The sequence below is a fragment of the Neolamprologus multifasciatus genome, chromosome 16, assembly GCF_963576455.1.
Source record: "Neolamprologus multifasciatus chromosome 16, fNeoMul1.2, whole genome shotgun sequence".
Lineage (NCBI taxonomy): Eukaryota > Metazoa > Chordata > Actinopteri > Cichliformes > Cichlidae > Neolamprologus > Neolamprologus multifasciatus.
Window position 1 is genome coordinate 6,651,298 of NC_140454.1, and position 24,968 is coordinate 6,676,265.

The 24,968-nt window shown below is 40.0% G+C and overlaps 1 protein-coding gene and 1 long non-coding RNA gene across 5 annotated transcripts in view; both read right to left on the bottom strand.

The window, feature by feature from the left end:
• man1a2 (mannosidase, alpha, class 1A, member 2) overlaps positions 1 to 24,968 on the bottom strand; it is a 144,457-nt gene that overhangs the window by 91,397 nt on the left and 28,092 nt on the right. For all 4 annotated transcript variants that reach the window (XM_085134472.1, XM_085134474.1, XM_085134473.1 and 1 more), the window contains exon 3: positions 19,790 to 20,051. In XM_085134472.1, coding sequence (XP_084990598.1) covers positions 19,790 to 20,051 — 262 coding nt within the window. The remainder of the gene's footprint in view (positions 1 to 19,789; positions 20,052 to 24,968) is intronic.
• Positions 1,365 to 19,783, bottom strand: LOC146500134 (uncharacterized). The gene is made up of 2 exons (XR_014869689.1): positions 3,261 to 19,783; positions 1,365 to 3,213 (listed from the first exon to the last, which is right to left on the bottom strand). It is a non-coding gene; the product is annotated as an uncharacterized LOC146500134 (long non-coding RNA).

Here is a 24,968-nt window from a genome sequence, read left to right on the forward strand (position 1 = left end):
ATATCCCTATGAAAGGGCACTGCAGGATGCTAGAAGGTGGCTATTAGCACCAAAGATATTATTATTATTATTATTATTTGGCTTTATGTTGTACTATGTAGTTCAGAGTAGGGAGCGGGAAATTCTGTTAAATTATCCATGTTCTCTTTCCACACTTCAAGTGTTGCTGGCATTAATCTGTTCACGGACACCTTTATAAGAACTTACAAGTTCACAAATACCAATTTCATAACGGAAAACATGAAAAAGTTTTGTGTTTAAGCCAAACTGAACACAAAGCATCTGACACCATGATAAACTGTGCAACAAAAGGTATATTTAAGTTAATAAACCGTGTTCCCACCCACACTGCACCAAAGATTCCTCCACAAAATGTGCCGTGACACACGTCTTTACCTCTAGTCAGTGCTGCTGGCGATTACTTCTCTTTTCAGTTAGTACCCACTGTGAATTACTACACCTCAGAGTGTGGAGACATCCAACAGCTTGTGGTGTAGGATAACGGGAGCCTGTTCAACTCTTCAGAGAAGCACCAGTAGAAACACAATGCTGTTGTTTTGCATGATTCATCTTTTCTGTGGCAGCTGCTTATACTTGTACTATTATCTTGCATATACTTTTAGTTTTAAAATCCCACTTCTATGCTATTTTGCATTTTCCCCCTCCAACTCCTCAATTTGAACTGTAACGAATGGACAAGTTTTTTCATTGGACAATGGCAATTTGCTTAAAGCATTACTTACAAGATAAGAGGATTTTTCCCCCTATAAAAAAGTATAAATTTGTAGCTTTCTCATTTGGAGTCTAGGCTGAATCTTACTATCTGCAAGTCTACCAGACCCTGCCTCATTAGTACTTGTCATGACTTGGTAAACATCCTACTGCTTTTTTGTTCTGCCAGGTCTGAAGAACAAACTACTTCAGAAAATGCAGAAAAATATAGCATTTATCCAGGTATAACAGCCTGATGTGTTTGTTGTTGCATTGTTTTTTCTGCTGAAGACCGAAAACTGAAAGCTGCAAGATGATGCAAGAGGTAGTACATAAGCGTTTTATTTATTTATATCCGTTATCTGTCCAAGTAAACATCTCACAGATTAAAAATCTCTTTTTCCAAGAGTGGAATGAGAGCGCAGCAGAGTTTAGAAACGAGGAGGAAAATGTTTTTTGCGTTTGGAAACAGCTCATCAGAAAATGTCTCCACTCACGATTAATTATTATTGCGATTTTGGCGATATGCTGGGTATTGCAACAACATACATGGCAATTTATCAGCTTTTTAAGCTGTAAATTATGTCCTCAAAGTTAGACTGTCAAAATTTTGTTTATCCAATAAAATAAAGAGATAATGTTATCTTACTTGGTTATTTTTTTGCGACAAAATGGCATTATCAAGTGTACCAATACTGCAACCAAAACCTGCCATAAATGTTTGTCACAGTCTGCAACTAATGAGGTCAAGTTGGGAATAATGTGCAATCTGTTTCTGATAATGCAGCAATTAACTGATGACTCGTTGAAGCTAAGTGTGCCCAGTGTTGGATGCTCTTTGAGTCGAGCCGGTTTCATGCAAGTCTGCTCAACTAACGTCATCTCAGGATGACTGTGCATGGGATGAGCCCTCTTGAGTATTTTTTGAAATACTGATATTTGGTGTATCAGCATCCCTTGACATGTATCAAGATATGGCACGTCAATCCAGAATATCAATATAGGAAGACAGCACTGTCAAGGAATATGAATATGTCTTTATGTTCATAGGCATCTTTTGTTTTGTAACCATTATTTCTGAATGGCTACATTAGCCAGTGATCGAAGCGCTCACTTGTAGTATAGAGAATTTTTAGAAACAATCTCCTGGCAATTTCTCCTTATTTTTCCAAATCCAGGCCATTTTTTAAAAATTAAAAAGTCATTAGTCATAAACTGGATCATCATCAATCAGCACACTCGTCTCAGTAAGGCAGCCTGTCCCCATTTCAACTGCATAATGAAACACATTCACACATGGTTTCAGTGTCTGAAGACCAACTTAATAAAATCGTGTCTTGTTGTGTTCTGGGCCTAAGGATCGGGAAACCTGTGACTGAAGGTTTTTATTATCGCCCTCTACAGTGTTTTGCTTATTTTCATGCTTCCCAGTTTCTATACTGCAACTGCAAAAGTATTAATCATGCAACATTATACACTCCAGCTCACTCTGGAATGAACTGGCAGCCCAAGAGTGGCCCTGTGTTATTAAGGTCAGAGCCAGAGAGAGATTAAAAACCTCTCTTTTCCTCCCACACCTTATCAACTGATGAGCTTGAAAGTAAAAAGTGAAGTCTCACACACGGTGCAGGGTCCAATGGAAAAGGCAGTGGTATTTCTCATTTGAGGAATTTATTTGGCCAGCCCACAAAAAAGATTTGTCTTTCCATTTTGGTTGAGAGAAAAAAATGTAAAAAGCAGTCCGAAGTGTAAAAGGATTTAAAAGGTTAAAGCAAATGGTGAGAAAATGTTACACTGTGAGATACACTACCAGTCAAAACCTTCTAATTTAATGGGTTTTTCTTTATTTTTACTACTTTCTACATTGTAGATACATACTGAAGACATCAAGTATAAGAAGAAAGATATATGCAATAATGTAGCAAAGAAAAAAATGCTAAATAACTCTCAATATGTCCTATGTTTTAGATTCCTGAAAGTAGCCACCCTTTGCTTTGTTGACAGCGCTGCAAACCCTTGGCCTTCTGTCAGTGAGCTTCATGATGTAGACACCTGAAATGGTTTCACTTCACAGGTGTGCCTTGTCAGAGCTTATTTCTTGCCTTTTTAATGGGGTTGGGAGCATCAGTTGTGTTGTGCAGAAGTCAGGTTGGTGCACCGCTGACAGCCCTTTTTGATGAAAGTTAGATTTCATATTATGGCAAAAACCAATCAGCTAAGTAAAGAGAAACGACAGGCCATCATTACTTTAGGAATTGAAGGTCAGTCAGTCTGTAAAATTGCTAAAACTTTGAATGTGTCTCCAAGTACAATCGCAAAAACCATCAACTGCTAGGATGAAAATGTTCACATGAGGAAGACCAGGAGTCACCTCTGCTGCTGAGGATGAATCCATCCAGACTCAGAAAACACAAGTTACCAGCACCTCAGATTAGAGCCCAGATAAATGTCACACAGAGTTCAAGTAGCAGACACATCTCTACATCAACTGTTCAGAGGAGACTGGTGCGAATCAGGCCTTTATGTTCAAATAGCTGCTAATAAACCACGACTAAGGAAAAGCAACAAGCAGAAGAGATTTGTTTGGACCAAGAAACATGAGGAATGGACATGTGATGAAAAAACTGTGCTTTGGTCTGATGAGTCCAAATTTGAGATCTTTGGTTCAAGCCGGCTTTGTGGGACGCAGAAAAGGTGAACGGATACTCTCTACACGCATGGTTCCCACCGTGAAGCATGGAGGAGGACGTGTGATGGTGTGGGGGTGCTTTGCTAGTGACACTGTTGGGGATTTATACAAATTGAAGGCACACTGCCACAGCATGGCTACCCCAGCATTCTGCAGCGACATGCCATCCCATCCGGTTTGCGTTTAGTTGGACCATCATTTATTTTTCAATACGACAATGACCCCAAACACACCTCCAGACTGTGTAAGGGCTATTTGACCAAGAAGGAGAGTGGCCTCCACAGTCACCTGACCTAAACAAGATGGTTTGGGATGAGATTGACCACAGGGTGAAGGCAAAAGGGCCGACAAGTGCTCAGCATCCCTGGGAACTCCTTCAAGAGTGTTGAAAACTATTTCAGGTGACGACCTCATGAAGGTCATAGAGAGAATGCCAAGAGTGTGCAAAGCAGTAAACAAAACAAAGGGTGGCTATTTTGAAGAATCTAAAATATAAAACATGTTTGAAGAAATTGTCCCACTTTTTTTTACTACATAATTCTGTATGTGTTCATTCATAGTTTTGATGCCTTCAGTGAGAATCTACAATGTAAATAGTCATAAAAATAAAGGGAAACCATTAAATGAGAAAGTCTGTCCAAACATTTGACTGGTAGTGTATGTAATAAATTACTGCAGCTTTGTAAGAATCTTTCAATATGTAATGCATTTAATGCTGCTCCAGGGTCAAGAATGCAAAATAAAACCCTGATCTCAAAGTAAATAGGCATTATTAAGACTGAAATGCGTGAAAACAGTCAGCAACCAATCTGTATTCTTACATAGACATAAAATTGTAAATTTATCCCAAAGACACGATGTCTTCTTAAATGTTCTTTATTCACAGAATCCAACTCCCAAAATCAAGAAAATGAGCTGTCTTAGTCAGAAAGGCAGGTTTGGCTCCATCTTCATTGGTCTACACAATGTGTTAAAAGCTATGACCTTCACAATGGCAACCTGGTCGGCTGTTTGTGCCTGCCCTACACAAGAAGCACAATGTGCCCGTGGCCATTTCTTACCCAAAGTACCAGCAGCCATCATTCAGACACCCTTTATGGCTCATGTGCTCAAGTCTCATACACACAAACACAATTACAATCTACAGTCATGGACAACCACAGGGCAATGAAATATTCGTAAATCTCTCTCTAGCCAGCGGCTGCAACCAAGGCCATTACTCGAGAAAAAAATAATGTATATTAAAAAAAATAATACAAAATAAATTATTTTAAAAAAATGAGCTCAGCTCACACAGAAGTGGGACACAATGACAAGCTTTTGGAGGTTTGGGGAGCTGGAGAGTTATGTGCTGCTTAGAGTGACCTCCAGAGTCAGTCTGACTGATTTAAAGCACCCGTCTGCCTGCCCTCATCTTTCTCATCTCCTTCCAACTCACCCCATGGAGGCCTCCTATCTGGCTTAACGGAAGTCCTTTCAGAAGACGCATTAGGGTGGTAAGAGTGTGACATCTGAATTGCCTCTTGCAGTAAATACATTCATGGCACTTAAGCAGAGGGTGGCAATAAATTCCCCATGAAATTGAGGCAGTAAAAAAGTCAAGATAGGCTGTTTTCAAACAGCTCTGAAGCCAAGAGTTCAAGAGATGGTGGCTCATAATATGGTTACCTCTGTGTTATGTATGGAACCTCCAACCAAATCAAACAATTCCCCCCATCATGACGACAATCCTATCAATCTCTGGAAAAAATCAACGGGGGCCATGTTTCCAGGAGACAATGAGCATGTCTCAGAAGCCATATTTTAATCTAAATGGTGATTGCAAGTTATTAAAGGCATTTATCAACAAGTAGAGATTACTAAACTCTTGCCTTATCTCTATTATAGTGAATTAAATGACCATCAGTGAGAGTAAGGCTTCCAGGTCCACTGGGAAGACAATGGCACCCTCTCAGAGCAGCAGCCTCCCTCAACAAGACAAGCAACAATCCAAAAGCTTTTCCTGAACAGATTAAGGTGCTGATCTTGCCAAACTCCAAACATCTGGATCTAAGCAAACATTCAAAAAATACACTAGAAAAGTCCAAATCACAGAGGCCCGGCACCCCAGGTTAACCACAAAAGCTCTTTGTCCACGAGTTGTAGTTTAAAGACATAATAACAAAGTACAAATTATTAGGCAGCTAGTTTTAATGTCGTGACTAACAGTTGCATATGGAACTACCAATGAGTAATGGCCTATAAATAACTAAACATATGAAATAACTCACAGTTTCAAAGGTAATGCATCATATTGACATTTTCAAGTCATAAAGAAGCTGCAATGCTTATGGATTTTATACTGATAATTTTTTATCAAAGCTGAACTAGAAGAAAATGACTAAGATTAGAAGTGAGAACCAAGAAGATTATATTTTCCAGTGAGATATTTTAAAGGGGAGAGGATGACTCACCATAAGTATTAAGTGCAGAATAGAGTAAATATTGGACAAATAAATCAGGACTTTTTACATTATCTAACCATTTTTGCATTTTTTTTTTTTAAATCAACGAAGTACACAAGCTAAATAAGCCTAAGCTTTACCGCATCAAACTTGGAAAAGAACTGTAAGTGAACTTGACACTGTGACCATTTATGATAAACTTGGAGGCAAACATTTTTCACTATTTGAACATGCAGCTCGTTTTCACATCCAAAATATTTACTACATACTGCTGACCAATGTTCCCTCTAAGCTTGTGCACTGCTGGCACGGTCTCTGCGCACAGAAAATCTGCGTTGCGCCCCCCAAAAAAATCTAACCTGAATTGAAATTAAAATTAAAACTTTAACAATTCTGTTTTGCAGTGTTAGTCAGTGAGTGACTGGCTGCTCCCGTATGGGATTAGAACAATGCCACCTTATCCCATAGTCCAGCCAATGATGCGATTCACATATACGCAGCTAATCAACGTCGTTGACAGGCTATGACAGCGTCCTTATGTGCCGACACCGGTGTTTTAGCTAGAAAAACGGCGTGGCTGATGTGGAGTGAAGCCATGATAATGACAACGTGTACAACCATTGGCAATGTGATCAGGACAGACGGAACAATTGACAGAAAGTGTGGACTTTATACCAGTTTTTAAATTGTGTTGATCGGCCACATGAGACCAGAGTTATGATAAAAATATCTGCAATGTTTGGTTTTCTTCCTGAATACTATCGTTGTTTATATTTACTGCGGGAAGAAATGGTAAAAACTGTGTTTTATAAGGAAAACGCTTGAAAGCACTCAACACAAGCAAAAACAACACCAAAAAAAATCCAGCCTTTCCTATTGGTGTAAAAATGTACCATGTCGACCAATCAAGGGGGAAGTTTTAGGAGTAAAACATCTCTGAGATGTGAGAGATTTGCAACGTTTAGCGCAAATCCTGTGTAGTTAGTGTGTACTGTAGTCAGTTTTGTTGTGTGTGTCAGAACAATGAGGCGATTGCTGAATGTTACAGGTGTTACAGGAGTGACACATGTGTTGTCAGGCCTGCAGGTATCAGGCTGTTCTCCTTTATCTCATAGTGGACAGAAATTATTTTTTGGAGTGGCACAAATAATTTGTGTGGCATCAAATTTGATGCAGAACAGCTGATCGGTCTGTAAATAGTTTGAAATGTTGAAAAAAAACAAAAACTTTGTTTGCAAAACTCAGTTACTGTTTTGAAGAAGTAGCTATATAATTATTTGCCCAACATTGGTCTTTATATACTGTATTTTATTCAGACTGAGAGTTACAGACTCTCTCCCAGACCACAGACTCATAAGACAAGTCAGAGCTTTATTTTAAAAAAGAAAGAAAGAAAGTTGTGTTTTCAAAATTGGAGTTCATGTTATTTTTACTTCCAATAGTGTGAACATACTACACAGGTCATGAACAAATTTTTTTTAAATTTTCATTGTAAGTGGGCTAAAGCACTTAATTAAAAGCCGTCTAACATAAATGTAAATGCTGTAATTTGATTATTTTAATAAACCATGTAACTTGGATGGATTCGATGCTGGCGTGACCACAGTGCACACGTCTACTGTTGCTCACAGTGGTCCAAGGGACCGCTCAGGGAGTTTGAGCGTTCGCTCAGACACATGAAAAATTAGAGGGAACATTGCTGCTGACATAAAGAGTTTTCCAGGTGGATACATGAAATCGAGCTGTAGCCTTCAGCCTCTGAATAAATGTATGAAAATACAGTGAAAAAACACACTCTTTATTTAAGAGTGTCTTTAGCAAGAATAAAAAGCCTGCAATCAGTATCTCAGACTAATCAACTTGAATGTACATCACACACAAGAGGTCAGTCATGGACTTGTTGCTCATGATTCAATACCAGTTCACAGCATTTTAATATCTCTGCTTTGTGTTTTTGTATTGACTTAGAATTTCATTTCCTTGCGACTCGAAACCTGGTGATTCATTACTCATGATGGTTTTGGGAGCAGGTGGCTGAAAGTCTTTTAAAGTGGGCTCTGTTTTGGTTAGTGTTGTGGGCAAGAATGCACTTTGCACTGGAAATGTTGAATCATCATCCTGTTCACATTTAAATGCAGTGCTTACAAAGTGTTCTTAAAGAACAGAACTGCTGAATAAATATGAAAGTTCAGGTAATCACTTGCACTCTGGAGCTTTGTCCATGTAAGCAGATGTCTGCACACCCAATGCAGCGAGGCCCTTGAATGTATAATGATCTGCATAATGTATTGTAACAATGATTTGGATAATGGCTTTCAATCTGTATTTTATCTGTCTACTGAGAGCTTTGTAGCTGCTGTGATAAGCACAACTACTAAACTTAGCACAAAAAGTAAGGAAATTTGTGTTTTACTGACTATTTCTTTGCTGTAACAATCCTTGGCAATAAATGTTGTAGTGCTGGAAAGCCCGTCATTTCCCCTTAAATGGTGTCACATTTGCATTTGTAGGTTGAGCAGCAGAGTTGAGTATGCGAGTTGTGCCCAAGAAAAACTTGCCAAATCTTCTCTTTCGATGCCAAACAGCTTATTCTGCTATTGGCTCTTGTTTGATGCCATTTACTGCACTGAATGATTAAAGATTGAAAAAACAATTGGCAATTTAACAGTTTATTTATTTGATAACCAGAATCATCCACAGCCACAACAGCCTGGCATTTGTCACAAGTATGCCAATGTGATTGTTCTGGTCACGCTGGCACGAAGAGAACAATCCGGCTGATCCCACAAGAGTTCAATGGGGCTGAGGTCAGGACTGCAGGCAGGCCGTTCCATCCTTTCCACTCCCAAATTCTGGAGGTAGTCTCCAATAAACCCTGTTGTGTGTAAGCAAGCGTTTTCATCTTGAAGGACAGAGTTTGGCCCCAGACTGTGGAGATATGGGACTGCCACTCTTTGTGGAATCTCATTCAGATCTCTCTCGGCATTGAGATTGTCTCCAATGATGACAGGCCTCATTTTTCCCATGACTGAGATGCTGCTCCACACCATCATGCTGCCCCCACTGAGCTGTTACCCTAATGGTGCCGCAAACAGCATGGCGTTCTCTGTGCTGTCTCCATACTTGTGTTTAAGCCACTCTTACAAGCCATCTGCTGTAGGCAGAATTTGGACAAATCACTGAACATAATGTTCCTCCACATGTTCAGATTCCAGTGCACATGTTGCTGAAACAAGCACAATTGGGTTTGACGGTGAACAGGAAGTCATGCCAGGCCTCCTGGTAGCCCTGGCTGTGTGCAGTCTGTTCTGGATTCTCTGGGTAGAGAGCTATCAGCCATATCATCCTGCAAACCTTGATAGTAGATCTGTAGACGACTACCTACACTTCTTAAGTGCAGACAGAGTGAGGAAACTGTTTTCTTATGTTGTCAACTTATTGTACATCTTCCATTATATGGAACTTGGCTTTCAATTTGTAGATGATACTAGCTCTCACTCCAAATAATGCTGCATGTCTTGGTTTTGCAAGTTGCCCTATGGGCCATATTAAGATCAGTCAAACGTGGCAGGGTTCATGCTCACAGGTGCTGCTAATCAGGCGCTAATCAGGCACCTGATAGTCAGCACCTGGGATATAGAAAATCAAAACAAGAGTCAATGACAGAATCTGTTAACTACCCCACAAATGCATTTTTCTTACAAATGTGGCACCAATTAAGGAGAAGAAGCATTGTTACAGAAGTAACACAGAAGTTATCCAAACACAAATTTTCTTACTTTTTATGCAACATTTATATAAAATATTCATCAAATAAAGCATCCACTGCAGAAAGGTTGTTTTGGGAAAAAACATACTTTCCTTCGCTTGAGCAGTAAGAAAGATCTAATATTTCTTGGGGGGGAAAAAATCCATAAAATGTCACTTGCTGTAAATTTATGTTATAGGTTTGATGTGTACTAGCAACCTTGTAGTGCTATTTCTATCCCCAAGAGAGTATGAAGTCAATATTATTGTGAACAAAGCCAAGATAAGACTACAATTGCTTTGCGATAAAAGACCATTACTGGTGAGTGGAAACTTTAATTATGAAGTAGCAACATAGATGTGGTAGTTTGGATTCAGGTGCACACTTGGGCTACGTCCACACGTACACGGGTATTTTTGAAAACAGAGATTTTCCGTTTTCGTTTTAAAAAATAATCCGTCCACACGTAAAGGCAGAAATGAAGGAAAATACTGCTAGGAACATGCCAAAGCAACAGGTGGCGCTATATTCCTAACCGTGCAGAAATGTTGGCCAATCACAAGTCTAGAAGCCTCGGTGGGAAAAAGTAAACAAAGTTGGGGCATAGAAGCAGAACCGAGTCGTATGTGTGGAGGGACAGTAACTGTGTGTGTATATGTAAGCATTTAAACACTGCAGAGAGTACAGTATTGTAGAAATTCATTTCAGAGTTTTCAAAAATATCCACCCTGGCCAGAGTTTTTAAAAATCTCCGTTTTCGGTGACCAAAAACGCCGTTTACGTGTGGACGAAAGGTGCAAACGCATAGAAAAATCTGCGTTTTCAAAAATACCCAGGTACGTGTGGACGTAGCCTTAATTACAGCTGACACCGGAGCTTGAAGGAAAACAGTCTGATTTTTCCATTCATGTTTCTCTGATTGCTAAGCTTGGAGAAGGACTGAAGAATCACAACCTAATTCAATCTTTTACATAGAGGAGAACCACATAATTGACCCATGAGAAAGCACTTTGAGACAGAAACTGCAGTCCAATTGCAGCTTTCTCTCTTTCGTCAATTGAGCCAGTTCTGAAATGTCAGACAGTTTTCTGAAAGTACAAAAAAAAAGTTTTTTGCCATTCTTGCTCACTCTTAGGGGGGAAAATACAGTTTGATGTATGATGCTCATCCGTAAAAGCACAAGATATCCACACAAAGACAAGTGATCAAACCGAGTTACACACATACACAAGGCAGGCAGATATTTTGTAAACAGACAAGATAAGGAGGGGGGAAATCACATGACTGACAGTGAAAAACAGATTTCACTGTCAGCCCTGTGATTTTACTGGAAGGGAAGAGATGAAAAGATGAAACTGCTGTCATTTAGACTTTTCTATTGTTTAAATGACAGGAAAAAAAATATTAGAGATAGAGCTGTTGTACTGTGGCAGCAGCCCAAAGGGATAGATGACCATTGTAAGTCGAGCCTGTCCTCTGCCACTTTCAATGTCTCTCTCTCTCCATCACTTGAGGTCTAATTGAGGCTCATTATGCCTGTCCTGTACTTAAAACAATCAGGACGCTCTCTGCCTTTCACCCGATAAAGGTATTCAACACCAGCTCTCCAGCAAAGTGCAGTTAAGCTCTTAGTTTTGGCTGACAGACATGCTCGACCATCAGATATTTCCAGACGTATCAGCTAATGAATGAGCAACGCGGAACATATACTACCAGCATTGGCTACTCCTACACTTCCATTTAGCCTTCTTCAGCAAAACTGTTTATAGCAGATTAGCAACCCAAAACAAAGAACGAAAAACCCAGTGTAAGGTAAATAACAGACCAAAACCGAGAAGCCCAAACTGCAAAAGCCTGGTTGTGTTTAGATTTTAAGTGTAAGTTATCAGGTTCCTGTCCGAGGAGCTCAGGCAATGCACTGGGACGCACTGTTGGGTCTCTATCCAATAGGCAAATTGAGGGTAGAGGAGGGAACAAACAATTTACCAGAACTTACCAAAAACAAGTACAAGTGAGATTAACAAATGACAGAGGAAAACACACACTCTTAATTTTTATTCAACCCGTTTAGGATGACGGGACACATGGCAACATGGCCAATAACTTTAAAGCTGTTGAGACAACATCTGAATGTTCACTCTGTAGGTTAAGGCTACAACTGCTTTGTGATAAAAGACTATTACTGGTGAGTGGAAACTTTAGTTATGAAGTAGCAACATAGATGTGGTGCAGCAGTAGATTGTTTTTCCTTTTCTATATGTGAACAAATCTCAAAAGTACACTTTCTTGACAAAAACTCTCTGAGCTTTATCTTACTACTTTAAATTATTCTTTTCACACTCATCTGGTAGCAGGACACTAAACAAGTACAAGTTAGAGCAAAGCAATTCTGACAAGCGGAGCTGGAAGGAAGAAAACAAGGACATCGTCAGGGATCGCCATGGTTACTCTTCATTTTTTCAGTAAGGTACAGTACTCTAAACTATTCTGTGTACATGCACAGTATTTAGACATACCTGTATGATATTTTTAGTTACTGAAGAAAGAAAAGCCTTTGAAAAACAAACGTTGGCTAGTACCCAACAAAGGTTTGTGGTCAGGGGTTTGTAACTTGATGATCCAGGTGTGACAACATAGCAATTCCTATTGGCAACCTGGAGCCAAGTCATCAAGGGCTTTAAATGTAACAGACAATCAATTCCAATTTACAGACACTCTAATGTATGATAGATGACCGTTCTGCAATGTACGACAAAATCACTGTGTAGTGATCATCATCGAGTTACTCTGATTTCTACCTCTATTAAAGAGGTCTTTTTCCAAACTTCAATGGTGACTTGTAATGATATTCAAATGCTTTGAGTAACCTAACACCGATACGCCATTACAGCTCTCCTATCATGGTTAGTATTTATTAATATGTAAAAACATTACAGCACACTGTGAGCAAACAAAGCATTTTCCCTACTAATGGGGCGGAAAAGCAGTTCAACCAGTATTAATATTTAAGACTAAACCTTTACTTGCATTGTTGCACTGTGATATGAGTGACTGGACCTCAACACATTTGACACAAGCTGTGATAAAATACCGCTGTCTCATCAAATCTCTGTTCCTCAAACTAGGAAAGGGTCCCGTTGGTGGAGAATAGAGCCCCATGGTGGAGCATGGACTACCAACAGAAAACATGGAGTGAAACTAAACTGAAGGACACTATTGTGCAGACATACATTTCAGAGCCTTTTTAATTTACTTTTAATAATAGACTAAAACAAATTGTGTTGAGGGTATTACCTTTTAGCGTGCTTCAAAATGAAGCACAACAGACAAAGTTTGAGAACTTGAACTTCTCATGTGATTGAGGAACTTTATGTAAGCAAATACTATGACGACATGAGCTAGGAAGAAGGACTTTTTTCCAGGATAAAACATCAGAAATATATGGAAGAGGATTAGAGCCACTGAAGAAAAAAGTGGGCATGTCTTTTTTTCTTCTTTTCCAGAAGAATGCTGAGACATGCCAATAAGGTTCATCGCAGTAACATCCAGATAACGAAGGAGGGAAAAAGCTCTAATTATTCCAGCCTGGGAGCATTCGTCTATATTCCAAGATGGTTACCTCCAGTGCTAACATTGTGCTGTTGAAATAATCTATGCTGTGAAATATAATATAAATGATGTTTCTTGCTAATGAGCTCTGCTTTCCAGACGCTTGCTTCCATTGTCCTGACAGGAGATGATTCTGCGACTGGGGAATTTAGATTTTATGTTTTACTATGTTTCATTTATAGAAGACAAATGGCTTTAATGATCAACACTCTCCCCTCTGGATTAGTGTTCTGTTTTTCACAACCTTTCTTCTGCCCTTATTATTTGCTCGCACATATCGTGTGGATATTGTTGCCTTCTCCTGAAGGGATGGAGTGTCAAATGTCACCAGTTAACCTCGTGCTGCAAAAGGCTGGTTACAAGAAAGCATTAAGCCTTACACAACCAAACATGATTGCCTCAAAGAAAAAAAACAAACAAACAAAAAAACAACGCTTGTAGCTCAGCCACAATACATGCTCTAAAGGAAGTAAAACACAGATAACACAAAGCCTGTTTATATTGTGTAGATTGTCTCTTTCCCTGTAGTCTACTTTTTGTGTTAGATACAAATAATACACAGTGTTGTCTGAAGATGAGAAGTGCCCGTTGTTCAGCAAATCAATATGGAAATCCTTATGATTTTATTAAGACTTGTAGCTACCAATGAGGGAGAATCCTTCGAGGCGACTTTTAAATAATGCTGAATAAAGGAGCTGAGAGTTAAGGGGAAGGATTTAATAGTAAGAAAGAGACTGAGGTGGAAACAAAAATAATTGAAAAGAATGATAAGATCAAAATAGAAAGAGAGAATGAGGGCTAAGAGCAAGAGGAGGGGAAGACTTGGAGAGCCAGAGAGAGTGTGAAACAGAATGATGAAAGCTAAGCTGTGCCCTACCCCGGAGGCAACTGTGCTACAAACACACACACTTGCAGTATAGACCCGGTGTGCAGACAACATATGAGGCCATCTGCCAAACACTATTAGGGCTTCGAAAACACGACTGAGGGGGAGACACCTGTGAGAAAGAAAGATTTGACACAAGAGATGGAGGAGAGGACACTCATGGGTTCAATTGCAGATTTTTCACATCTCCATCGGAAACCTTTTCTGTGTCTTTATGGGCCGATGCACCTGGATAGCGGCACCTTTTAGACAGCACTTAAAGAGGGCTGCTTTGGTCATTGATTTATCTGGGCTTTACAGCCGCAGTCCATAGCTCTGTAGGGAAACACACACAGGTGCTACCTCCAATATCAGCCACAAATCTGTAATCGTTTGCTTTTGCTCTGCAGTCACATTTGAGCGACTGCTGAGCCAAGTCGCCAATCGCTTCTGTGCCCGTCAGACAGTACATTGTATGCTAATGATCCAAAAATACTGCATTATTGACTGAACATTTTCATGTTTAATCTATTGTCCACTTAAATTAGAGCTTCTGAATATAGAACCTGTATTAAAATGGGCAGAATTCCTAAACGCTTTGTTGGACTTCAAGCCTGGATGTCTGCGCTTCAATTACATTTTAATTTTTTGATATCAAATCCATTGTCCAAATACTTACAGGCCTAAATGTAAGATACTGTAAGCCTTTGTATGTTGAGCATTGTGTTAGCAACTCTTTAACAGTAACATCTCAGCACATAGACACTGTGACAACATGTTAATATCACTTAACAACTGGAACTCACATCTGTGCCCGTCTCTCATCTACAGTACTATAGATTAAGAAACTAATCATGTTTTTCACCCTTTTGCTTTAAAGTGTTCATGACATCCTATTCTATAACCTGTCTAGAGGCACTAGTGTTTTTTAATATTATTAATGTACAAATTTTAGTACTCCTTTAAGTGAATGGTGCCTTTGAGCCACAGTCTATTAACTCCAGCCACCTTATTTCAACAGCTCTGGGCCAACAATACCTCATGATGTGACAGGAATAGACGGCAACAGTCAAATTCATTCACTTCTTTTTCTTTCCATCTCCAGACACAGGTTTAATGGCCGCTGATGTCTGGGTCACATAATTAGCTGAATAGCTAAAGAGCACAGAGCTCTGAGCTACTGCATGCTGGGGTGGGGAGACGGGGGGTGTCAATGAAATATGCATTTGGAAGTCATAAAAGCAAGTTCTTTTCTATTTCTGCAGCAACAAAGAGCCTGAGCAGCATGACCGATCAAAAAAGCAGAACAATTACGACGTTGGATCTGACCAAGTTCTCTGACTGCCAAATCCTGAGCTGGACTGCAAAGGCTCAAAATTGTAGTCTTTAGCGTTAACCAGTAAACACCATGTTATTTCCAAATTGCAGTGCTCATGGAAATTATAAAGATCCTTTATTTGCATTTTTAAAAAGTACTCTTTCTCGTCTATTAGATTTGGTTTTAATAATCTGGTATTCCTGTGCAATGAAGCACCAAATAATATTAACCATCAGCTTTAGTCTGTCTTAAATCTTCACATTTTTGTCAAGACCAGCAATTAACAGAACACAAATCCATAACACAGCGCCTGCTGATGAGTGTGGCAACAGCTATGGAGAGCCAAAAACAACAAAACTGAAAATGAGCACGGTCCATCTAGGAAAGCTGTCGCCTGTCAATATAGAGCAGAGGGAGAGCACTGAAACCTATAAGTACATTTAAATACAGCAAATGATTTAGTTTACTTTTATAAGTGGACAGATAACCAGTGAATAGGTAAAATACTATTAAGTTATAACTTTTGTCTCATTCTTTAATCCTTTTATCAGTGTCTTGTAGTGTTTCCAAGTCGTTTAAATGTGTAAACACTGAAACAGTAGGCAAAAACATTGTATGTTGTTTTATTGACGAGTGTTTTATGTCAGAGTTCTATTTTGTGTTGGCTGGTTTTTGTGAGTAAAAGAAAACATTATTAGAATATAATGTGCTTACATTTGCTTAGATGAGCGGGTCCAGCAGTAGATCAGAGGAATGGGGAAGGATTTGTCTGTGTGTTTTAGTTTGGTTTAGCTGTGGGCCTGAGAGTGTGTGTAACTGTGTAGAGGGAGAGGAATTTATTGACATTGGAGGTCTGCCTGTCATGAAAGGAGACAGGAAGTTACAGTTGGGGGATGTTGATGCTGATGCTTGTCCCTGAATGTAATAAAAGCTCATAACTGTTAGGGCTGGGCCATATTATACCGTTCACGGTAATACCGGTACAATGCAGGCAATGTACAACAATAAGAAAATGAAATATCGCGATAGAATATGGGTAAAACGCGCATGCGCAGTGCCGAAAAAGCACGGCGGTAACAGAGAATGAGAATGGGGAAAGCAGATTGAGTGAAACGGATGAACCAGAATTAGTTTGTAAAAATGGTGCAACTTAACTGGTTTGGTGTTTGTCCGTCAGCACATTTTTTTATAGAACATGCAAGCCGTCGTTATTGCCGTATTTGTCGGACTAAGGTGCTCGGAAATCTGGGAGTAATCTGGGTCCTAAACTCCGTCCTTTAAGGTCCCGAAGTCAAACGAACATCACTGAGAGTTAAAAACTGTCTAAATTCTTCCATCTTTAATAAAACGATCAGCATTGCTGCTTTACCAGGTGTAACTATGACGTTTAACATCCATGCATCCACGAAAACAGAATTCATTACATTTAACGGAGTTAGAAGTTAGCAGGAAGATAGCTCACTAGTTTCGCTAGTTACCCAAGCATGATATAGCATGTTCTGTCTGAGAGATTTCTGAAAAAAATCAAACGTACTGCTCTGCTATCACTTCCAACATAAATGAAGACAGGAAGCTACACCACAGTGACGTTTGTAGGGTTACTGAAGTTGGGCTAGGTGGTATATAATGATGTGCTACGTGACCGCTAGCGACACAGCTATGTTAGCATAACATAAACAGTGAAGCTGGAGGATGAACGCTAACACTTTTCCACTCGATAAAAGTTAACGTGAAGGTTCCTGATGGTTAGCGACAAATGCAGTCGCATGGCAGGATGCTGTAAACGGACCAAACTTCAGTCAGGAGGACAACTGAGATAATTCATCCACAATATGAGGTTAGTCATTAATATACTGCAACAACATGGGAATAGAACAGCTGTGATAGAATACAGCATTAATGAATCAATGGTACAGAAGTGCAGGAAGAAAGAAGAATGAGTTTAATAAAGTTTGATTTATCTGAATGTTTTGTTGCCTTATAATCCCGTGCACCTTATGGTCCAAAAAATACAAATTTGACTTTTTTATTTGGCACACTGCAGTTTAATGTAGCAAAGCGCCTCTTTTTAACTTCAGTGGATATTATACATGGTTAAGCTCAGGATATGTCAGCACATTTCTACTGGAGATGCCCTTTGGTTAAACTTTCAGCAAGGAATTTGCATTTGCACTGTTAAATGTTTATATAGCTTTAATGCACATAAAAAAACAGCTGCATGTTTAAGTGTAAATAAATGGATGGGGTTTTTTTTTTTTTTGCGCTAGTAAAGTTGTGGAGTTGTATTTTGTCTCGCAGAAATTATATCGTCAGTTATATCGTTATCCCAAATTTTCAAATATATATCGTGATAAATATTTTTGGCCATATCGCCCTGCTCTAATAACTGTCATAACTTAGAAGTAGGCTTGCATCAGACTCTCCACATGCTTAGCTGTAAAAGTAAGATGACAAGAGGCCAATGGCCCAGTGGATGCAGAGTGGGGGTCTCAGTGCTTGTAATATGTTTTCTATGTTTTGCAGAGGAATTTGGTGTAGCTTGGGTGAGGGGAGATGGACTTTTATGACCGACAAGTCACACACCCACACGCACACTCACTCACATACACACACAGGCACTCACGTGCTCGCACATACATACACAAACACAGAATTTACAACACACCATGTGGGTTTTACGATGGGGTCGCTTCTATAAAACTGGTTGTAACAAACAAAGAAGTGAAGATCTGCAGAGGGACACCGGCCCTGTACATCTCCCCTTTAGAAGGTGCATGTGTAACTGAAGATGAATAAAGGTTTTGTGAAATGACTACTGAGTCCGGTGTAGTCTCTGGAGGCCTGAGGAATAAAAACGAACCGGGGTGAAACTGCTTTACGTAACATTTTCAACAAATATATATTTTTAACCACAAAACAAGAAACTTTTATTTTCTTACAAGTGGTTGCTTGAGTTTTGAGACCACCAGACAACTTCTTACCCAGCAAACAATCCAAACTGATTATACAACCAGAAACAATCATTTGCAATCAGTGATCCTTCGCAGCCACGGAGTGAGCGCAGATGTCAATTTGAAGCAAATCAAAATAACTTCGAAACTGATGCAGGAGAAACACTGTCAGAAAAAAAAGTCAGGCGGTTGAAATAACGTCATGTAATCTGGGTGGTAACAGCCTGCTGACTGTCTACATACAAAATGAACAATGATAAGAAGATGGATGCTGAAACATCCCTTTGGACTTGAATTCATGGCAGCAAAATGCAAGCCAAATGGCTGCCTCTAGCCGGGATTTAAAAGAGGAAAAAAGAAAAAGCTCCAGCTTCGCAGTCGCAATTGTTTTGCAGAGTGTGATTAGACTTTCTTCTTGGAATCACAAGGCAATCAGGAAAAGGGGAGTGTACTGTGCCGTAGCCCATACAGCTGCTACTTTCTTGCTCATTTGGGAGTGTTCGGCATTCTCTCTGAATGGTAATTATGAAAGGAACAAAAAGGGGCCTTTACAGACAAAGGCGGGTTTGGAGTGAATGGGCCCTGCTCCCATACGCCACGAGTGTTCTGACTCCAAGTGCTGTTTCGTGGGAGACGATACGAGGCAATTATGCAGGAGAACTTGCAGGGGGCGAGAAAGGAAGAGGAGCACGGAGAGGGAGATACGCTGGGCCTGGCATAGAGAGCGGGACCAGATAGCACCATCTGCATTCTGCACATGCACTGTCCGTCTGGCTCGCTGTTGCTTTCAATAAAAGCTGGAGCTCAGGCAGACAGGCTACAGAAAAAGTATTCAAATATACAGTACAGAGGAGGACTCACTGGGCCGCACACACACCACACACCAATCCTGCACTTTACTGCAAGACTGGGCTTCATGGGATTTAATGGCATTGATTTAATTATGTTAACCAAAGCTGCCACAGTGAAAGGAGACATAATCTCATAAGTGGTATTATACTGTAGGTCCCATGCTGGCAAACGCATACAATGGCACCTGCGTTTCTCAACACACCAACAAATCTCCATTTCCTGCAAATAAAATCTTTAGCAAAAACTAAGATAAGATGTATTTGCTTAAAATGGAAATATGTGATTAAAAGTGCAAATGTTTTGCAGCACTGCTGTCAAAGAACTGAAAACAAACACTAACTGTATGTAAAAGCTGAGTCTAATAAGCTACGAATATGAAAACGAGTTCTTTCTTCTTGCTGCATTAACATAACCATATCAAAGCAAAAGGGCTTGAAATTGTTTTCATCCGAATTTCTAGATCACTGATGTGCACTTCCACCTTTCCTGCGTGGGAGGGCCATTTTTGTTTTTGCTCTCAGTGGGGGGTTGAGAAACAGAGATTGACTTCTTATTTAAAATGAATCAAATCAAGAAAAGCAAGAAGAGACTGATCACGTTACCTCTCTTATCTTGTCTCGTTTCTCTTTGACGTCGGGTTCTGGGGGCTCGCCGTCGCTCACGCCCACCACCTTAGGCATGGGTACCGGCGGCAACGGTTTGGGCCCTACGTCCTTCTTTTTCAGGTCCTCCATCACTTTGTTCTTCTCCGTCTGAATCTCAGCCTTGAGCTCCTCACGTGACTTTCGCAGTTTCTCCTTTGCCTCCTGCAGTGCTCGCTCGTGGTCTGCACGGATCTTATCCCGCAGGCTCTCCTCCTCTTCCCTACAGGAGGAAGGAATAAGATAAGCTTTAATTCTTTATGCTCTGCTTTGATTCCCATTAGACCTCACAAGTCGGTTGCTCATCCCCACAGTGAAATTAGAAGTGCTACTGTAACGATAGCTAACACGCACACAAAAACATTTGGGGAAGAAAGGTGTACAGAGGGACTTGTGCTTGAAATTAATTAAAGATGGGCATTACAAACAAACTGACCCTGTAGGAAGTTGATATTTCATTATTTTTGGAAAATAAAACTAAAATATTTGCTGTTTACCTTTTTTACATTGATATTTAATAAACTATTGAATTTCTTTAGGTCATCAGGTTGAGGATCACTGCAACAAACATCTGCAGGAAACCATTTCACTCAGATGATAATGAAAACACAAATAAACATCATTTTCCCAGGAGAAACCTAACCCCATTAATCTGCAGTTACATCAGCTCCAGGAAATGGGACAGGTGTGCAGGAAAACAATGAGGAGACCAGCAATGGCAGAATGACAAACATCATCTGTGGTTCCACATGACGGTACAAACCCTAGGGGTGTTGACAAGGCTCTACCCCGCGAGGATGTGCTTCAGTAATGAAAAACAAACATGGCGGGGAGCTGAAGCAAAGGTGACAGGAGGCCGACGACACTTTGCTGTTCTTCTGTGGTCACTGAAGTAAGGAGAAACTGAAAGAATCTCTGAATCTCTCATTGCCCTCATCCAGGTTTACACAAATATAATTTCAGCCGCATGTCAGCTGATACGCAGCAGAGGTTAGCTCTTTGAGCTGCTGACAAATGAAGACAAAGTGAATGACCAGTTCAGCTGGAAATAACTAACCACCATTACATTTATGAATAAAAAAGTATATTTCTTACATTTGAAATAACAAATTGCATTACAGTAAATTCTAGCTTAAAAACAGCTTTTTCCCTTTATATGCTACATTATTTGATTTTTGTTTTACCAAATTACATGCTACTTATCAGATATGAAAGAGATATGACCCATCTTGAAATCAAAACTAAAAATATATATATATCTGCACATAGGACACACACTACAGACTCACTGCCTTTACACTTGACTCTAATATTATCATTACTCCCTGATGCACTGCTTTAGTTGTCAGTGTCCTAAATGCTTTAAAAAAACACAATAAATGAGGAATCTTCAAACAACTTGCTTGCACTTCATCTGACTGCAAACACATGTGACTGTTTATTAATGACCTACCGTGTGACAAACACAGGAAATGTGGGAGGAACTGATAACCTGCTGAGCTCCATGTGGACTCAGCTGCAAGTCTCCCCGGAGTTACAGTTCAACATCTCTAAGAAGATGAGAAAAACAATTCACTGGGTGTGTGTGTGCGTGCCCGTGTGTGTTTCTCTATCATGGAAACATGCATATTAAAAAATAAATGAACCTTGAGCCTTCAACACTACACTATGTATTAGTTTGATTTCAAATAAAATCAATAATCCTGTAAAGTGCTGCAGCTATTCTACAATGACAACGTTACTTTACTTAAAAGCCTGGTGAACAGCGTTTAGCACAGATGATGCCAAAGAATTTTCTTAAGTGTTTGTAGAATGCTTTTTAGTGTTTTCTATATCAGCAGTTAGGCCATGAATACAAATAGGTCACAAACAAGAGAAAAATAAAAACCTAAATGTTCTATATGCGGTTTTGTTGTTTGTAGACCTGCGTGTGCTCATTAATTTACTTATTTATTTATTAACTTGTAATGTTTCAGCGTCCAGTTCTTAGCCTGTGTGGTTTCTTATTCGTTATCAATATCCGGTCATGACTTGGGTATTTTTCCCTCTGTTCAGGTGTTTTTCATGCACGTTTACATGCTGGCGTGTACATCCATTCTCAGCATGAGACTAAAATTACTGCTAATCAGGAAAAGAAAGAAATGGTTAGCAGAGTGAGGTATGAGACAGCCTGCATTAGAGCAGATGTCTTTATTGTACACCTGGTTGATAAAAGGTGATGATATAACGCGAGCTAACTTCACAAAGAGAGGAAGCCTGTCCAGACCCACAAGAGCAATATAAGGAAAGAGAATAATGTTTAGGTTTTGCTCCTGTATGAGAGCCGCCATACTGCATGAAGCCAGACGTCTGCTCCTTGTTTTGCATCCATACCAAAGATTTTAAAAGAACAGAAGAAAAGAAAAGAAAAAAAACTACTGACAAGTGGTAGGGTTGCTTCATGGATGAGCTTAGGTTATTTCTAAGCATTAATCTCACACAGACACACACACAAATGTCACATTAGTCTGCTAAGGAGGCAAATGTCAGCAGTGCTAGCACCAGCAGCCTTTTTTCCTCCTCCTGTGCAGAATGCAATGCCTAATGAGAAGTGCAGACAATGGCTGACAGTTTTAATTGTTTTCAGCGTTAGGTTTCACTCCACTACAAAGGGATCCCCGTCTTCCCTGTTTCTGGGGCTAAGCTAAAGCCCAAAACAGCACAAACATGAACAAGAGCAGCGCATACACAGGTTGTTAAACTAGATGTTAAACAAATTTTTGACTCTGCTACGACGTGCAAATAAACTGCTACTCCAAAGACTGAGTGTCAAATATGGATGAACCTATGTGCACATACGAGTTGCATGCCTCACTCCACGCAAGAGAATAGACTGCCTACATCTATGGACACAAAAAGAAAATGAGCCAAAACTGAAAGATCAGATGGACATGGAATAAAGGCAGTAAAAAGCTACCAAAAAAAGAACAAATGTATTAACCCTGTGATGAGCTGCTGACCTGTCCAGGGAGTCTTAATTGGACAAACAGTTAAGAAAATAGGCAGGTGAAAAATTACATAGGAAAAAGAACAGGGCTATAAGACAAGGCTGGATAGAGGCTGTGTTTGATCACTGTCCATTTTTCCCGTTACACTACTTAACCTGTTTATGTTTGACTGGAAGCGCAACCTTTCCGAAGCTGCACAACAGACTGGTTAAACCCTGGCCAGTTCAGTATATCCCACTGTGTGGGTAGGAGGAAAAAAAGGTGCAAAAGATATGTAGAACAATAACAAGCAAACAAAGTGTGAAGGAAAGCAACGAGATAAGAGTCTGTGACAGAAAATAAAGTGTTTTATACTAATTATCCTTCAAACGGCACAGTGTGCATCCATTTTCTAAGTCTGTCATGATGCTGGATGTGTGGCCTGCAGAGACCAAAATAAACAGCTCCAAGTTATGCAACATCGCCCTGGAAACAACTCATAAATATTCATTATTGCAACTCAGCGTGTCTTGACTTAAATTGATAGAAAACACATTTCGAAACAACATGGCATTTACTGTGAATGCAGGTGAATGCTCACATCGTTAGGGATGCTTCAAATGTGCTGCTTTTGCTTTGTAGGGATTTCATGTATGTATTGTACTTGTACAGACTATAATCCTGCCTGTGTGTCACTATATTGTTTGTGATTTGTGTGGGTGTATGCGTGCACATCTGCTTCCTCTATTTTGGGCTCTTTGATTAGGTTTAAGTGTTAAAGAGCCTGCACTCTTGGATTTGGATGTCGCCTCAAGGTGCTTCATAGATACAGAGAAAAGCCCAACAATCATATGACCCCCTATGAGCAAGCACTTTGGCAACAGTGGGAAGGAAAAACTCCCTTTTAACAGGAAGAAACCTCCGGCAGAACCAGGCTCAGGGAGGGGCGGCCATCTGCTGCGACCGGTTGGGGTGAGAGAAGGAAGACAGGATAAAAGACATGCTGTGGAAGAGAGACAGAGATTAATAACAGATACGATTCAATACAGAGAGGTCTGTTAACACATAGTGAGTGAGAAAGGTGACTGGAAAGGAAAAACTCAATGCATCATGGGAATCCCCCGGCAGCCTACATCTATTGCAGCATAACTAAGGGAGGATTCAGGGTCACCTGGTCCAGCCCTAACTATATGCTTTATCAAAAAGGAAAGTTTTAAGCCTAATCTTAAAAGTAGAGATAGTGTCTGTCTCCCGAATCCAAACTGGAAGCTGGTTCCACAGAAGAGGGGCCTGAAAACTGAAGGCTCTCCCTCCCATTCTACTTTTAAATACTCTAGGAACAACAAGTAGGCCTGCAGAGCGGGAGCGAAGTGCTCTAATAGGGTGATATGGTACTACAAGGTCATTAAGATAAGATGGGGCCTGATTATTTAAGACCTTGTATGTGAGGAGCAGGATTTTGAATTCAATTCTGGATTTAACAGGAAGCCAATGAAGGGAAGCCAAAACAGGAGAAATATGCTCTCTCTTTCTAGTCCCTGTCAGTACTCTTGCTGCAGCATTTTGGATTAGCTGAAGGCTTTTCAGTGAGTTTTTTGGACATCCTGATAATAATGAATTGCAGTAGTCCAGCCTGGAAGTAATAAATGCATGAACTAGTTTTTCAGCGTCACTCTGAGACAGGATATTTCTAATTTTAGAGATGTTGCGCAAATGGAAGAACGCAGTCTTACATATTTGTTTAATATGTGCGTTGAAGGACATATCCTGGTCAAAAATGACTCCAAGGTTCCTCACAGTGTTACTGGAGGCCAAGGTAATGCCATCCAGAGTAAGAATCTGGTTAGATACCATATTTCTAAGCTTTTCAGCGCCGAGTACAATGACCTCAGTTTTATCTGAGTTAAGAAGCAGAAAGTTAGTGGCCATCCAAGTCTTTATGTCTTTAAGACATTCCTGCAGTTTAACTAATTGGTGTGTGTTATCTGGCTTCATGGACAGATAGAGCTGGGTGTCATCTGCATAGCAGTGAAAATGTATGCTATGTCTTCTAATGATGCTGCCTAGGGGAAGCATGTATAATGTAAACAGAATTGGTCCTAGCACCGAACCCTGTGGAACTCCATAATTAACCTCAGTGTGTGAAGAGGACTCTCCATTTACATGCACAAATT